The 16227-nt window shown below is 39.5% G+C and overlaps 1 protein-coding gene across 2 annotated transcripts in view; it reads left to right on the top strand.

Moving 5' to 3' along the window:
* The window catches only part of DOCK1 (dedicator of cytokinesis 1), a 536657-nt gene that overhangs the window by 323565 nt on the left and 196865 nt on the right, over window positions 1–16227 (top strand). For both annotated transcript variants that reach the window (XM_089669568.1, XM_089669578.1), the window contains exons 28-29: window positions 5194–5295; window positions 9462–9556. In XM_089669568.1, coding sequence (XP_089525694.1) covers window positions 5194–5295; window positions 9462–9556 — 197 coding nt within the window. The remainder of the gene's footprint in view (window positions 1–5193; window positions 5296–9461; window positions 9557–16227) is intronic.

Here is a 16227-nt window from a genome sequence, read left to right as displayed (position 1 = left end):
CTTACTTTTTGAGGTCTGCAAAGGGCCACACGGCAAGTACCAAATGGGCTCATGTGGCCTTCTAGTTGGGCAGCATGGCTTTAGGCTCTCCTTCTTGTCCTCCTCACATAATACCAGAATCAGAAAATCTTAATCAGAGAAAACTATAAAGAATCATATCAATAAATGCTAAAAGTCCTAAGTAAACTTTAAAATATTGTATTTCAAATCTATAATCTCATAGAAGGTATGTATATTCTAATGGTTTTCATTTTGTTTGTTTTATCTATATTCTAATGGTTTAGTCCCATCTTACAATGTGCTGTAATGCCAAAGACACAAAGCAGGATCATTGTCAGATTCCTGTGTAGTACAATCCTGGTATAATTGTGTCTGATATTTATTCCATCTAAAATGTGTGTGTGAAAGAAGACAGCAGAGCAGGGGAAAGGGCTTCTATGGAGCATTTTGCGCTCTAAAATAGGTCACGCTTCTGAATCCAGCAAACAGATTTATTTGCATTAGCCAATTATGTACCATACTGTGCTTTTGCCTAAAACATATTCTCCAAATAAAACACAGTCGTTAAAAATACTGCTTCCGGCCCTGACATCTGTCTAATGTTACATCCATGTTTGTGTGTCAGTGGACGGCTTTGAATAGTCCCAGAAAGCCCTCAGCTGTGAGTATGATAAACCCATATAAACCACTCTAATTTCTGTGACACGGGCTGCTATCAAAATACTAATTAACTTATGAAATGACGCCTTTGTGTGTCATCATTGAAGAGACACTATTTTTATCACAATATCTGTAGAAGGATTGTCCTGAAAACAAAAGGAGCTCCTCATTGGCTTTGGAGTGTATTTAAAGTGGCTGTAAAGGCTGAAGTTTTTTTACCTTCATGCATGCTATGCATGAAGGTAAAAAACCTCTGTGCAACAGTGCCCCCCAGCCCCCTCAATCCTTACCTGACCCCATCATGATCCAGCGATGTGTACGACAGCCTTGGCTGTCCTGGGTCTCTGCCTCCTCATAGGCTGACTGCTGTCAGCTACTGTCACTCTGTGAGGAGAGAGAGGGGGTGTGGCCAAGCTGCGGCTCTGTGTGTGAATGGACACATGGAGCAGCGGGTGCCATCATAGCTAGCTGCTTGCTGTGGGGGCACCTGACAGAAGGAACCAGGAGAGCCTTTGGGGGACCCGAGAAGAGGAGGATCCAGGCTGCACTGTGCAAAAACCACTACACAGAGCAGGCAAGTATGTTTGTTATTTTACACAAAAAATGAGTTGAACAAACAAAAATGATCCAATTCCCACATCTACACACTCAATGTGGATGGGAGAATCCTTCTTGCTGAGCAGAGGGGAACCTTCCCTGCCATCATCCCCGCTATAGCTGGCAGCAAAAAAACCTGACAGGATGGTTGTACATAAGTTGATCAATAGATCATCTTGTGTACAATCAGCTTGCCCATACATGGATCGAAATTCAGGTGGTCCCTGCTGGACTGGATGAATTAAGATCCATGTCTGGCTAGCTTTAGAGCATTTCATGGAATGGAACAACATATATTTGATAGTTAAAAAATGTCAAGCTGTGTGTATTTCCACTATCAGCTTCCAATCAGTCATTTAAGTTATTCGCTTACGTAAAGTAAAGAGCAGCAATAATAATATAATGAGAAGCCAGTTGCAATGCATTTCAGAAAGTAGTGCATGCACTACTTTTCGTCCAGAGCGATTTCAACCTATTCAAAATCAATGGGCTGGAATCGCACTGCACAGAACTGCATGTGAATCGCATAGGAACCACACAGTTTTTCTGTACGTCTGACGTCACTTCCGGTGAGTGGAACGCACGCTGAGCGGTGCGTTCCAGCGGCCATCTTTTGGGATCTGTGTATGGGTTTCTCTGAGGAGCTTCTGCTGTACCCTGGAGCTGTGATGTGAGATTCCTGAGGAGGCTGTATATCACTCATTTTCCATCTGGAAGAGGTTGTTTCAATAAATGTGCCTTTTTAAAGTGGTTGAAATGTGAGTGGCCTTAATCTTTGATTTTGTTAATAGTAGCAATTAGCAATATCACACTATCTGAGATTTTTTCTCCCTGGTTGAATGGTGGAGCCTATTCTGATGGTGAGGAATCCTATAGAGTGGATACGAAAGAGGGCTTAGGATCCCTTTAAATCCCTAAAAGTCATTTCATTCACTAAAAATCTGGTGAGTGTAATTGATGTTGGTTTGCACGGGTGGAAGGTGGAAGTTTTCTTTGCATCTTAAGAACTGTTGGATTTCTTATCTTCACACCAATTTTTTGTGATTTACGAACTTTTGGTGTTTATTATTGTGATGGACTTTCACTATTAATATTATTTATGATATATTTAGTATTATTATGCACTTTAAGAAGAATAGGACTAAAAAGTATGGTTGTAGGAAAGATTGGATATAGAAGGTAGGGGTGTAGAAGGCATACGATGTAGATAATAGGGCTATGGAAAAGATATGGTGTAGAAGCTAAGGATGTAGGAAGGATAGATTAGATTGTAGATGTAGGAAGGATAAAATGTTGAAGGCAGATGTGTAGGAAGGATAAGGGCTTAGAAGGTAGGCGTGTAGGAAGGATGGTATATAGACAATAGGAATGTAATGTACAAGGTCCTAACTTACATGCTTTAGAGGAAACTTTCAGCTAACACTGTCTGTGGGAAGCCAGCTCTGGAACTAGCCATTATTTATAAACAACATTTATTCTAACATTTCATGATCCACATCAGACTGATGAACACTTTAGTTTAGTTAGAAAGTGACAGCTTTTTCTTAAGCATTTGCTCCTGCACACTGTAATGCAGATGGATATCTTGCGATTACAGATGTATGGAAGTTGTGTCACAATCCCTTTAAATGCTGCTGAGCTGCCGATATGGCAGAATAATAGCGATGATTCCAATCTAGTGTGCTCTGGCCGGGGGAGAGTACTTGAACATAATGTCCCTTCATCTGGTATGAAAAGCCTGTTAGCCGAAATGGGTTTTTATGCTTCTAGGGACCCAAATGACATGCATACTGAATGATTTCTGCTCCGGCTTCAGATGTGTTTTGCAGTTTTGTCTTAACCTTTGTAACGTATTTTGATTGATGATTACAGCAATCAGACATGACTTGCAACACAGGCTAATGCATTTCAGCAGGAGTGACTGAAAGAATGCAGTCAATGTATTTATTAAGCTGGGCCTTAATGCTCCATCCTAAATGTGCAAAATGCAGCTTTTGTTTCCCTCATGATGAAGATGAATGTGCTCCCTTATCTCCCCTATAAAGCATGGATTTGCTATAAATTGCCCATGTCACTGTTCATAATACTGTTAATAAGTAAACCAATATCTTGGTGTCCAGTTGAAATACGCACAGCAGTAAAGGCACAGGAAACATTAAAGTATTATCATCTGTTTCGTCCGTCTTGTTACTTCAGAGATGGCTATATGAAGAATCTATTGATTTTAGCTTTCTGGCCCAGGAGATCATAAATTCAAAGGAATGACCCTGATGAACTTTCAGCCATTATGCCCAGTGCAGCAGTTCTATTTGTCTTTAAAGGGTTCTCCAAATTCATGTAAATAATATACCCTGTAAAATTCCAACACATTACGCAGGACTGCACATGAAATAGAAAAGGGTATAAATTGCACAGGACAGAGCAAGAATATAAAAGTAACCGAGGTTGAGAAGAGGACATTCCAGTTTACAATCCAAAGTGAACTTGTGCTTTGCCATTACAGGGCAAAACTACCGGTATTTTTTTTCTCCTATTACCTGTATTCCTGAGTTATTTTCAAAATACATTCACCTGCACAGTAAATCCAGTGTTGTCCCACTGTAATCTATTGTTCAGGTGACATAGTCCAGGTCCCACTGTGCCACTTTGGTCCTCTTCAGACAAACCATTGCTGATGATGTGCCTGGACCTTACCTCCAGCCACTGTGTGCCTAGTCCTGTAGCTTTCTGGTAGATGTGAATTTCCCAGGAGGCTGCAAGACCGGGGATACGTCATTCCAGCTTAGGGTGCATTCACACCTGAAAATACACCTGCACTGTATGCGTAGCATGTAATCTCTCATGCATCAATCACATGCAAGTGATCCGCTTTGGACACAGACTGCCTTTGTCCAGGGTCAATCACTCACATGTGATCTTGCATGTGGGTGGCCATGATTAGCTGCAGGAGCAGGCAGCCTCCCATTGCTTTAAATGGGGCCGTCTCCTGCAGCTAATTGGGTTCTCATATGTAATGCATCCTTAGGCTAGAATGGCAGTAAGGAGCAGGGCCAGAGGTAAAATATAAACAAGTAAACACAGAAAAAGAAATCAAAACAGGCATTTCATATCTGCATATATTCATATGTCATGTAATAGGATGGCACTTGCACCTAGTGATTTGTCATTCCCACCATCCAGCATTGCTTCTTGGGTGGAAGTGGGAGGGTCATATGCAAGTAAAAAAAAAAGTGGTGTTAATTGAGCTCCCTTGTACAAGAATGGAAGTCACAAGGGTCAGTTTTTAACCTTGGCATCGTCCTAGATAAAATCCGGATTTACTGCTCTGGTCTTTCAGGGAAAGTGGGGGTTGAGGACTTCCATATTCGTTCCAAGAAGATTCCCCTAGCTACACCGCACTTTTTCATTAAATTGAAAAAGCTCTTTTAGTGACAACCCTTTAGTAATGTAAAGTGTTATAAAAAAAGTATTCTGCATGTTAATGTTACCCACATTGTACATTAGACAATTTCACTAGGCATGCAATACCTGGTTTAATGATTGGTTATAGTCGCAATGATTTAAATATATATATATCTTTTATGCTATCTTTTTTTCTTTTGTGTGTGTTCAGGCATAGATAGTTTGATGGTTTCTAATATTGGCTGTTGGATCACTGGTGAGGTCACTCTGAGAGTGCCACTGTAACTAATTCTTGTGAAAGTTTTCCAGTAGGATTGCTGGTGTTACAAATAGTGAACCTTTTTCAGTAAACTTGTTGGCGTGACTATACCCTCCAGATACCTTGAATTTGTTTACTTTCAAAGTTGTTGTCTTTATTTTAACTTTTAAATTGGTCTTATACTTTCTCTTTTATTATGGCAACATTTTATATATATTCAGGTTCATTGTATTAAAGTCTAAAATGGTAATTTTCATGACTTTTTAATATTTTAGGGAAATTTTGTTGCCTCCATGACGGCGATTTTACGTCAGATGGAAGATTATCACTACAGCCATCTCATCAAAACACTCGGGAAAACTAGAACAGATGTGGTGGTAAGTATTAATTGTCTTGTGCAGTTTATGAACATTTCTTCATTCATTTATATCCCCTGCAAAGCAATGTTCAGGTATTATATTAATTAATTGAATTTGCTTAAAGATGAATACAAGGAACCCAAAATCAAACAACATTTACTAAAAAAAAAAAAAAATCCTAGTCACATTTTATTTTTTGTTATATGCGTAGGTTGTACCAGCAAGATTGACAGATGTTTAGAAATTACTTAAAACAGTTGTCTACCATTTTATTTGATTACTGCATTTAAACACACTTCTTAAATAGCTCAGTACAGGCAAATAATTTTGTAAATACAATGCATGTTCTTTCCCTGTCCTCTCAGGCCTAGGTCAATTTAAACTTTGATTTTATATACATTTACCTGTCAGCACCATACAGTGTAGAAAGACTCATGTCTGCAGAGCAGATGTCAGGAACCCTCCTTATGCTTACTTTTGCACTGAGGAGTTTAAGCGTTTTTTGCGTAAAAAAAAAACCCTTAAAAGCTCAAGAAAAATGCTTCCCTATGTATGTGAATGTACAGTTGTGTTCAAAATAATAGCAGTGTGTTGAAAAAAGTGACTAAAGCTCAACATCCTTCTAATAGCTTTTATTTCCATACACACAAATGCATTGGGAACACTACACATTTTATTCCAAATCAAAACATGAAGAAAATTATATCAAATTTGTGTTGTTCCTGATTGAAGCATTGAAGAAAAGTGAATATTAGACTGTTCAAAAAAATAGCAGTGTTTGTAATCTACTGTACAAACTCAAACATTCACTATATAAACTGAAAAATGTTTGAAGATTTTGCTTCCCTTTGAATCACTTAATTAATATTTAGTTGTATAAGCACTGTTTCTGAGAACTGCTGTACATCTGTATTGCATGGAGTCAACCAACTTCTGGCACCTGTGAACAGGTATTCTAGCCCAGGAAGATTGGACTGCATTCCACAGTTCTTCTCTATTTCTTGGTTTTGCCTCTATTGCCTTCTATTGGATTAAGATCCGGGGATTGGGCTGACCACTCCATAACGTCAATCTTGTTGGTCTGGAACCAAGATGTTGCACGTTTACTGGTGTGTTTGGGGTCGTTGTCTTGTTGGAACACCCATTTCAAGGGCATTTCCTTTTCAGCATAAGGCAGCATGATCTCTTCAAGTATTCTGATGTATTCAAACTGATCCATGATCCCTGGTATGCGATAAATAGGCCAAACACCATAGTATGAGAAACATCCCCATATCATGATGCTTGCACCACCATGCTTCACTGTCTTCACAGTGTACTGTGGCTTGAATTCAGTGTTTGTGGGTCGTCTGACAAACTGCCTCCAGCCACTGTTGCGCCATTTCTCTTTAGGCCAGTCAATGTGCTCTTTGGCAAATTGTAACCTCTTCAGCACGTCTTTTTTTCAACAGTGGGACTTTGCGGGGACTTCTTGCAGATAGCTTGGCTTCACATAGGCGTCTTCTAATTGTAACAATACTCACAGGGAACGTCACACCTTCTTTGATCTTCCTGGAGCTGATTGTTGGCTGAGTCCTTGCCATTTTGGCTATTCTATCCATTCGAATGGTAGTTTTTCGCTTTCTTCCACGTCTTTCAGGTTTTGGTTGCCATTTTAAAGCATTTGTGATCATTTTAGCTGAGCAGCCTATCATTTTCTGCACTTCTTTATATGTTTTCCCCTCTCCAATCAACTGTTTAATCAAGGTACGCTGTTCTTCTGAACAATGTCTGGAACGACCCATTTTCCTCAGAATTTCAGAGAGAAATGCACTGTAACCAGCATGTACAACATTTGCTGCCTTCCTTCCTTAAATAAGGGCAATAATTGCCACCTGTTTTTCAAAGAATGAATGACCTCACTAATAGAACTCCACACTGCTATTATTATGAACATGCCCCTTTCAATTAGTGATTCAATTACATAGAATCAGCAGCATGCATGTCATGACTGTTGGGTCTGTTGGATTTCTATTACTCTACTACACCTGCTAGTAAATTATTTGCCATGTAGAAATATAATTTCTACCAAAAACAGTGATTGATCAGGTTAGTGATGTCTGACTGCTATTATTTTGAACACAACTGTATATCTATGTATGTTTTCACACTGAGGCGTTGCTGTGCGGTGTAAAAACTCCTGCTTGCAGCATCTTTGGGGCATGTTTGGTGAGTTAAAAAAAAAAAAAACACCCTGAAAATGCCTCTTCCCATTGAAATCAATGGAGAACACCTAAAAAGCCCCTCAAAAATGCCTCTGAGAAGCATTTTTGATGCAGTTTTTGAGTCACATGACCTTTAGAAAATGCTCAAAGTGCGGTAAAAATGCCTACGTGTTTTTCCTGTTCTTTGCGGTGGATCAGTGTGAACGTAGCCTTAGATGTGCATTTTACTGACCACAGTTAGCTTTCTGGAATGTAAGGGACTTAACTAGACATAGACTGGGTTTGCTTTTTAACAGCCGTTTGTGGTCTGTTCCCTCCTTAATTGCATAAATGTGCTGCAATATTTAAGATTGTATTCATACCTCTGTAGTTTTTATTCTGGAAAGGTTTTTATTCCTAGACACAGTCATTGCTCTATATCTGGGCACATTTTCACCTCCTGGGTATTTAATGCTGTGCATTTAGGCATCTTTAATGTGCATTACTCTTCATCTCAAAGGATGCAGTTTGTCGAAAACAGGATTTATCTTAAAGAGTTTAGTTTGCTATTTCAGATTTGCTCATTGAAGCCCATGGTTTACATAACTCCGTAGTTCTTGCTAAATGGGTTAAATTGATGGCTTAGCTAGAGGTTTTAGGATGACAGATCCTACCTGAAAGCAGGCAGCTACTGCTATTCTGTCTCCTACTGTATACACTGTGTGCACAATTATTAGGCAAGTGAGTTTTTCGACCAAATCATCATTTTTATACATATTGTCCATCTCCAAGCTGTATAAACTTGAATGCTTATTGGATTTAAGCATATCAAATGATGTGTATTGGTGAAATGAGGGAGGCTGTGGCTGAAGATATTTCTAGGCCCAGTCTTTACGTTTCAACCTATGTGTCTTGTTCAGTGGTGGTCGGGTCTCAGTCTTCCTTACCTTGGCCATGTCTCTGAGCACAGAACACCTTGTACTTCTGGGCACTCCAGGTAGGTTGCAGTTCTAGAATATGACAGCACTGGAGGACAATGGGTGTTCCTGGTAGCTTCAAGTTTGATTCTTCTCAAATCTTTGGCAATTAATTTGCCTTTTTAAAGAAGCTGCCTTATAATTATGCACACCTTGATATAAGGTGTTGATCTCCTTAGGCCACACCCTCCCTCATTACACAAATACACATCACCTGATATGTTTCAATCCAATAAGTATTCAAGTTTATACAGCTTGGAGTTGGACAATATGCAGTTATGATTTGGTCAAAAAACTCACTTGCTTAATAACTGTGCACACAGTGCACTAGTCCATAAAGTGCAAGTGTATATAGTGCAAAAATTATGTAAATACTAACAATGAACTTCTCTTATTTGTGTCCTTTTGCTCTGGTAAGCCGTGGTTCACACCAGTTTGACTCGTCATGCAATTTGACAGCTCCAAATCTCACGACAAGTTTCACCCTATTGTCGGCAATGGAACTGTTCAAATCGGTATGACTCCAACTCCATCAGAAAATAGTTCCTGCACTATTTCAGTGCGACTTGCATAGACATCTGTGCATGAAGTCGCACAGATATCAGGCAAGTCGCACCTGAAATAGCGCTGGCCTGCAGCTTTTAAATTGTGCTACTTCAAGTGAAGTAGTGCAATTTCAAGGTTGCATTCAGTGTGAACCAGGGCTAAATCTACCATTCAAAACATTTTGTTATATCAATTCAATAAATACAAATACCAGTTGGTGCTGTCTTTAGTCCTAACATACTTTCTGTCCTGGGACAACACTGCTCTTCCATATATAGTATTGTCCATATATAGATATATAGTGTTGTCACCCTAGGATAAACGGTTTGTGATTGGCAGGATTGCAGGTGACCATAAAGAGGAAAAAAAAACTTTCCAAATGAAAACTAAAGCAGCCACCACATCTAAGGATACTAAATTAGACCAAAGTCTTTCTTTAACGCATAAACCTGTTACTTTTTCTGATCTCTATTTGCAGGATTTTCTTATGGAAACATTCATCATGTTTAAGAACCTCATAGGGAAGAATGTGTACCCCTCAGACTGGGTCATAATGAATATGATGCAGAACAAGTGAGTCCTGAATGGCATTGCATTATATTGAGCTGATGTGCTTGCAGTGCTTAGTGGGATAAGAACATTGTGTAATTGTATAATCTTTCCTGCAGTGGGCTTGAGCTGCATCCCCACATGTATTCCATGGATAAATATGCAGGAGACCTTCCCTTACATAATAACAAAGGGCTGATATTTTACTCTCTTCCTCATATCCTCAAGCACTATACAGACACAACTGTTTTTATCCATTCTGTTTTTCACAACCCTTTTCCTTGCAGTCTAATTTCAGATCTGTATCTGTAGTTTTAAACACAGGTTCAATCATGGGATTGTTTCAGGGATTTTACTGACTGCCATGTAAATACATAAAGCGAGTCTGCAAAGGATTTAGATAAACCGTATTTTAAGAAAATGCAGGGAAATGTGTGAACTTTGTGCAATAGGTTTTTTTTGCTTCAAAGAGACCTCACCAATTTAAAATGTTGCAGGTAGAAGACAGAGAAATGAAGCCTTTTAAATGCTTACTTGCAGGGCTTTTTCCATAAACGGCTTTATTCTCCTGCAATGTGCCTTTGAATCTGCTGGCAAACTTGACTACTTCCGGAAGAGTCAATTCTGAAAGCACAACCCACTCACTTCCTTGCACATGATAGCCTTCACTTCCAAGATTGTCGAATTACTTTCTGTGCTGTGCCAGCTCCTTCACCCTGCCTGCCCTCTCACTTAGAATTTGAGCTCGGTACAATTATTAAAGCCTAACTTTAAATGTAATATCTCTTTAAATAACTATTTACTGCACTAACAGATACATTTGCTGTGTGAGCTGTATTAACCATATGTAGCCTCAGCTACCTACAGTATACATCAATGTGTGCTGGCATGGTGATGGGACAAAACTTTCTCTGACTGGCTGAGGTGAAGATCGTGATGCCTCTCCACCTCAGCCAGTCACAGGAAGCTTTGTATTCATTCATAGAATACAAAGCTTCCTGTAAATTAATGAGCAACGCTCAGCCCAACTCCATTTTGTTCCAAGAATGGGACTTTCTGTACACTTGTTACATGGAAAAAACCCAACTAAATTATTAAAAAAGGACACATTGCTAGGCGGGTTGATAATGTTGGGGGCTATGCGATTTCTTAAAGGTGCTGCTCTCCTAAACGTAATCTTTGGTTTCTCAGGTAAGATTTTTGCTAGGACCGGGTCTGTTTTCAAAATCTTCCAATTATTGTTGATGATCTTAGAAACGCTTTTGTATTGTAGGGAGAATGTAGTAACGAACGGACAAACTTTCAATTCTTTTTGTCTGGTATTGTTATTCAACAATTCTTCCCTATCAAGATTAGCTACCGATTGCATAGTCTGTTTAAGAGCTGTCTCATCGTAACCTTTCTCAACAAATCTGTTTTTCAAAACAGAAGCCTGTGAGAAGTAGGTGTCCAAAGAAGTGCAATTTCTCCTAATCCTTAGGAATTAGCCTCTGGGTATGTTAGAGAGCCATGATGGATGATGACAGCTGCTAGTCGGAATATAACTATTGCGATCTGTTTCCTTGAAAAAGGAAGAGGTAGCAATTAATCCATCTTGATTATATAATGTCAAATCTAAGAAATTTATACTAGTTTTACTATATTCATAGGTGAGTTTAATATTTAAAGTGTTGTTGTTTAGTGTACCAAAAAAGTCGATCAATGCCTGTTCCTCACCCTTCCAAATAAGCAGAATGTCATCAATATACCGTCTGTAAAAAAATAATTCTGGCCAGTCTCTAGCATAAATTTTCTGCATTATTGGCGCTTTTTTGTCATTTCCTTTCTCCTGCATATTCCTATTGGTCAGTGCAGTTGCCCATCATAGTGAAGGGGCAATAGGAATTTGTTGGCACCTGTAGACTGCTGCAAGCTCCAGGACTATCTGGGAGTGTTTGGGCTTTGCTTGACAGGCCCAACATTTGACCATGGCAGGAGGATTTGGGGAATGCTGCAGGCATGTGCAAGAACCTTTAGATGCCTTCACTTTGTACCTGCAGCAGTATGCCCCCAAAGCTCTTTAAGCTGTTTACAATCATGTGTGTATTAAAAATAAAAAGTTAAAACAACAGGAGAGTACACGTTCTCTTTACATGACATATTGGGGTTTATTTACTACAGTTGGAGAGTGCAAAATCAGGCTCACTTCTGCATAGAAACCAATCAGCTTCTATCCTCAGCTTGTTCAATTAAGCTTTAGCAATGAAACCTGGAAGCTGATTGGTTTCTATGCAGAAAATGAACCTGGTTTTGCACTCTCCAACGTTAGTAAATAAACACGATGGTGTCTCGTGCACACAGATTATTTTAAGCGATGCTTATATCTTTGGTGTATTGGAGAAAGACAAAGCCAGTCATTCACTGTATATACTAGAAATGGACGTCCCTGGAGCCAGAATGTTATATCAGCTGCCATAAAGCCAACTTTTGCTTGAGACTGAAAATTTAATTCCAAGCTTTAATAATATGCATCTTCAGTGTGATTACCTATTTGAAATACAGATACACTGCAGCTTTTTACTCATGTAGCCTCGCCACTGATGCTTTCTAATACATCCCTACTTATCATTAAACAGGGTCCCAAGAATTCATGAGAGCACCGAATGGCTTGCTGTCATTGCATTTATGTTGGAGAGAATGGAGGAATTTGCTTTTGTTTATATTAACTCTAAACTGAATGGATCTGTCACACATAAGTGTCAGTTTATATGTGATGCTGTGTCAGCCTGGTTGCCTTTATCCTGTTTGTTATGCCACAGTGTAATTGCCCCTGAATGTTGTCTGGTTTTCATTATATTTGGGTGCCGTAGGATGGAATTTAAAAATTATTCAAATCAACATGGAAACATCAACTTGCTCCATACTGAATGATGTGTCATACCCTGTGTTTTGTCTTTATATTTCATCCCAATAATCTTTTGCTTAGCAGCTGAAATTAGACAAGGTTAAACAGTAGCAGTTCCTGACCTTATTTATTTATTGCAGGTATTTATACAGTTCAACAATTTATGCAGCACTTTATATAGTGTACATTCACATCAGTTCCTACCCTCAAGGAGCTTACAATCTAAGGTCTCTTATTGCACATGCATACATACATATACTAGGGCCAATTAACCAAGCATGTCTTTTGAGTGTGGGAGGAAACTGGAGTGCCTGGAGAAAACCCACACATACACAGGAAGTGCATGAAGACTCCATGCATGTAGTGTCGTGGTTGAGATTCCAGTCAATCACCTTGGTACTGCAAGCCTGAACTGCTGTCCTTGTTTCTGAACTTGGTAAAACGGGGCAGAGCAGGGCTTATTGGTACATATTACACCCTGGCTGCTGTGCAAGGGTTATATTAAACAAATGCATTCCTATTGCTGATTTTTCCAGCAGTTTTACATCATGAAGAGTGCAATAGGATAAGTGTGACACTCTTTCTTAGGTTTGTAAGCCCAGAAAATGCCAAATTCAACTTCAGTATAAATTCAAGAGTTTCATGAAAAACAAAACGGGGGCACATAAGTTTTTGAGAAACCATTATGGTCCTGTTTACACTGGCTTTTGGGGCGCATTTTTGCTGCTCCCCAAACACTTAACAAAGCAGCCTACAGTGGATAATATAGACAGCAGACAGCTGTTAAGATTTGAAAAACATGTAACGTTTGCTTCACTTTATGTCACTGTGCGGCAAAAATGAAGCTACATATTGGGGCTGGCAGGAATTGAAGCTTGTCAACTCCTTCCATCCAAGTCTATGATTACACACCATAAATGCACCTGTAGCATTTGCAGCGTATTTGACTAGCATTTAGCAACAGACAGTCCTTTCAGGGTTTTAGGGAACCCCTATATCAGCGCTTAAACTTGATGGTATGAATCTGGATAGTCTTAAGCTTGAATTGGTTAAAAGTGGGAAACACTCAAACCTAATTATTAAGGGCGGGCTCCAGCAGGTGATTGCAGCCTGTGATTGGAAAGTGAAGGAGCAGCAACAGACTTATAAGGGGACTACTCTATTTTTTGTCAGGACATGAGAATGCAGGACATCTGACTGGCCACAAGTACTGTACATTCTTTTGCTAGTGTGCCTGCTGTGAGAGAAAGGATTACAACAGCCAGAAATCACATCAGATTTGGAGTTTTATTTATTGTATCTAAAATGTGTTTCATGTGTTTTTAATAAATACATAACTGCATACAGTGTTTTTTTTAATCTGTCTCGAATTCCACTTTAATCTTTAGGCTTCTTTATTGCAATCTGGCACCATCCCAAACCACTATTGGAGCCCTGAGATAAAACCAGTACTTCTGGATATGGTGCACATATGACACATCTTCCTGTAGTCCTGTACCTGTTGGCAGATCCAGGTTCTGGATTATTGGTAATAAGTGTATAGCTCTGTATGGATTCTGACGTTGGGTGACTTCGTATTTTCAGAACACCAAAAGAACTTTCAAAAGAAGAGGGGAACCGCTTGCTGTGTAAGCCCTATGAGTAAGGCCTGATATGAGTGAAACACATTGGATCTTTGCATTCAACCAGGAAGAGCCATCTGTGTGTTGGAGAGTCTAAAGAAATTGGAATGGAGGTTTTTATACTGTGGCTCCCCCCTTTATTTAAAAGTTGCAGCTTGGCGTTCTAATAATGGCAACCTCTGGGAGCCTGGTCCTGGAGTCGAGGTTTGTTGGAGAGCAGTGCCTGCAGCCGAAGGGTGGATTTCAGTTTCCACTATTGTCATTTGCATATGTTTTTCATAAAATGTGTAATGCAGCCTGTATTCAGTGGCTCAAGAACTGACCAATTTGAGCTCATTGCAGCATCATTCACAGTGGAGCATGAGTAGAGGTCACACAGCACCAAATCATGTGACAAGAGCCTGCAGTTCTGCTGCATGGTTAGAAGAATGCCTAATCTGGCATTTAGGATCTGTCTGAAAAGTGACAGAACTTTTTTTGTAACGTGTGCATTGTTCCCCATAGCAATTGCAGTTATCTGGGCTTGTATGAACACCATCCACTTTAATGCAGAGCTCATTAGCAGGTTAAGAAGCTGTGTAGAGGCTCTCCTCTAAAGGGTAAGGCATTCAGACTGCAGATGCCTTGGGGGAGGAGTGCAGGTCTAGGAGGTTTCTAGAAGAAGAGGATGTTTTGTGTCGTGTTGGTGACACAGTGATGTTCATCAGGTTAGTATAGTATATTATAAACACATTTGGCGATGGGGGCCCTAAAAAGCAGGACTGACTAAAAGTGCCCAAAGCCTTATTAGCAGAGTAGGATGTTCTTAGAGTGGTGCATGAGTGTTAAGGATTAAAGATGGTAAGTTTATTTTGTCTCTATTATGCTATTTTATGTGTATTACATGCTTCAAAAATATAAGCACTAGCAGCAAGATTTATGGTAGCTTTTCAGAATCCAGAAATATGACATTCCGGAAATACGACATTTTAATAGTTCTCCCTCTTTATGCCCAAGTGTTTTTGAGTGGTACTATTTTAGCTTAGAAAATAAAGAATGTATTCTAAGGATAATGCATTAGTAAGCAGTTTTTCCAACAGGATATCATATTTTATTATGTTAATTTTAGAACCGCACAGATTTTTTGTTTTTGCAAACTATGCAGCCAACCATATAGATTCACCCCCTTCACTTAATGTTTTATTTTTGTCACTTCCCAATTAAATTCCAGATACCTTGCCAAGACCTTAATTGAACCGTTCTTTAGGACAGAGGTTAGAACTCTGCAAGTGTAGTAATTGTATCTTGTGACAGATGACCAATATGTTGCCTTGTATATAGTTTAGTGCTTGTTTTGAAACTACCTGTAAAGGGCAGGGTGCACAGTCCTGTTCAGAAAGACATTAAAGGGTGCCATGCAAAGTGAAGAAACTCATGATTGCCATCCATAACTGATGATGTTATGCTTAGTAAGCAAACAAAAATTAACTAGCTTTTTTTGGGAGGGGGATGTAAAGAGAACCTATCATTTTGCCCATTCTCAACATGGCACCTCCACCCACTATTTACCTTACTTACATTCTGCACTGGCAGGTGGAAAGTCTAATCACTGTGTGAGTTCTATGTTGTTCAGATTTTACTCACCTTCTCCCTTCCCCCATGTGCTTGCAATCAGTATGTGTAAAATCTGTTGAATTTCATTTCCATCTAACGCAACTCTCTAGTAGAAGCTCTACCTAAACAATGTACTTAATTTACCTTACATCTGGTCAGTTATGCTCTTCTACCAATGAAAGCGGTTGTAAAGGTTAAATTATTTTTCTTAAATAATAAACAAGTTATACTTACCTACTCTGTGCAATAGAAGGAGCCCCAAACCTCCTTTTCTGCAGTCCCCCGCTGGCGCTCTCTCATCCTCCTCTTCTGTGTCTGCCACCTCGCTCCTGTGCTTGGCCATGTGCTTCCATAGATGCATACAGCGGAGCTCGGCCCCACACCCCACTCTTTGCTCACTGGATTAGATTGACAGCAGCAGAAGCCATTGGCTCTTGCTGTTGCCTCTCTGTCCTGTAAATATAGGGAGAGAGGGTAGATCTTCTACAGACAGGCAGACAGCTGGATCGAGTGAGGACTTGGGTAAGTACTTAGGTTGGTGAAAGGTCAATACTGCTACATTTTTACCCTAATGCACAGCATGTATTAAGGTAAAA

Source organism: Staurois parvus, unplaced genomic scaffold (assembly GCF_062004578.1).
Source record: "Staurois parvus isolate SC_StPar_1 unplaced genomic scaffold, SC_StPar_1.0 ptg000009l, whole genome shotgun sequence".
NCBI classification, from domain to species: domain Eukaryota; kingdom Metazoa; phylum Chordata; class Amphibia; order Anura; family Ranidae; genus Staurois; species Staurois parvus.
The sequence above is the reverse complement of the archived record's forward strand: the minus strand, read 5'-3'. Positions and strand labels throughout refer to the sequence as shown.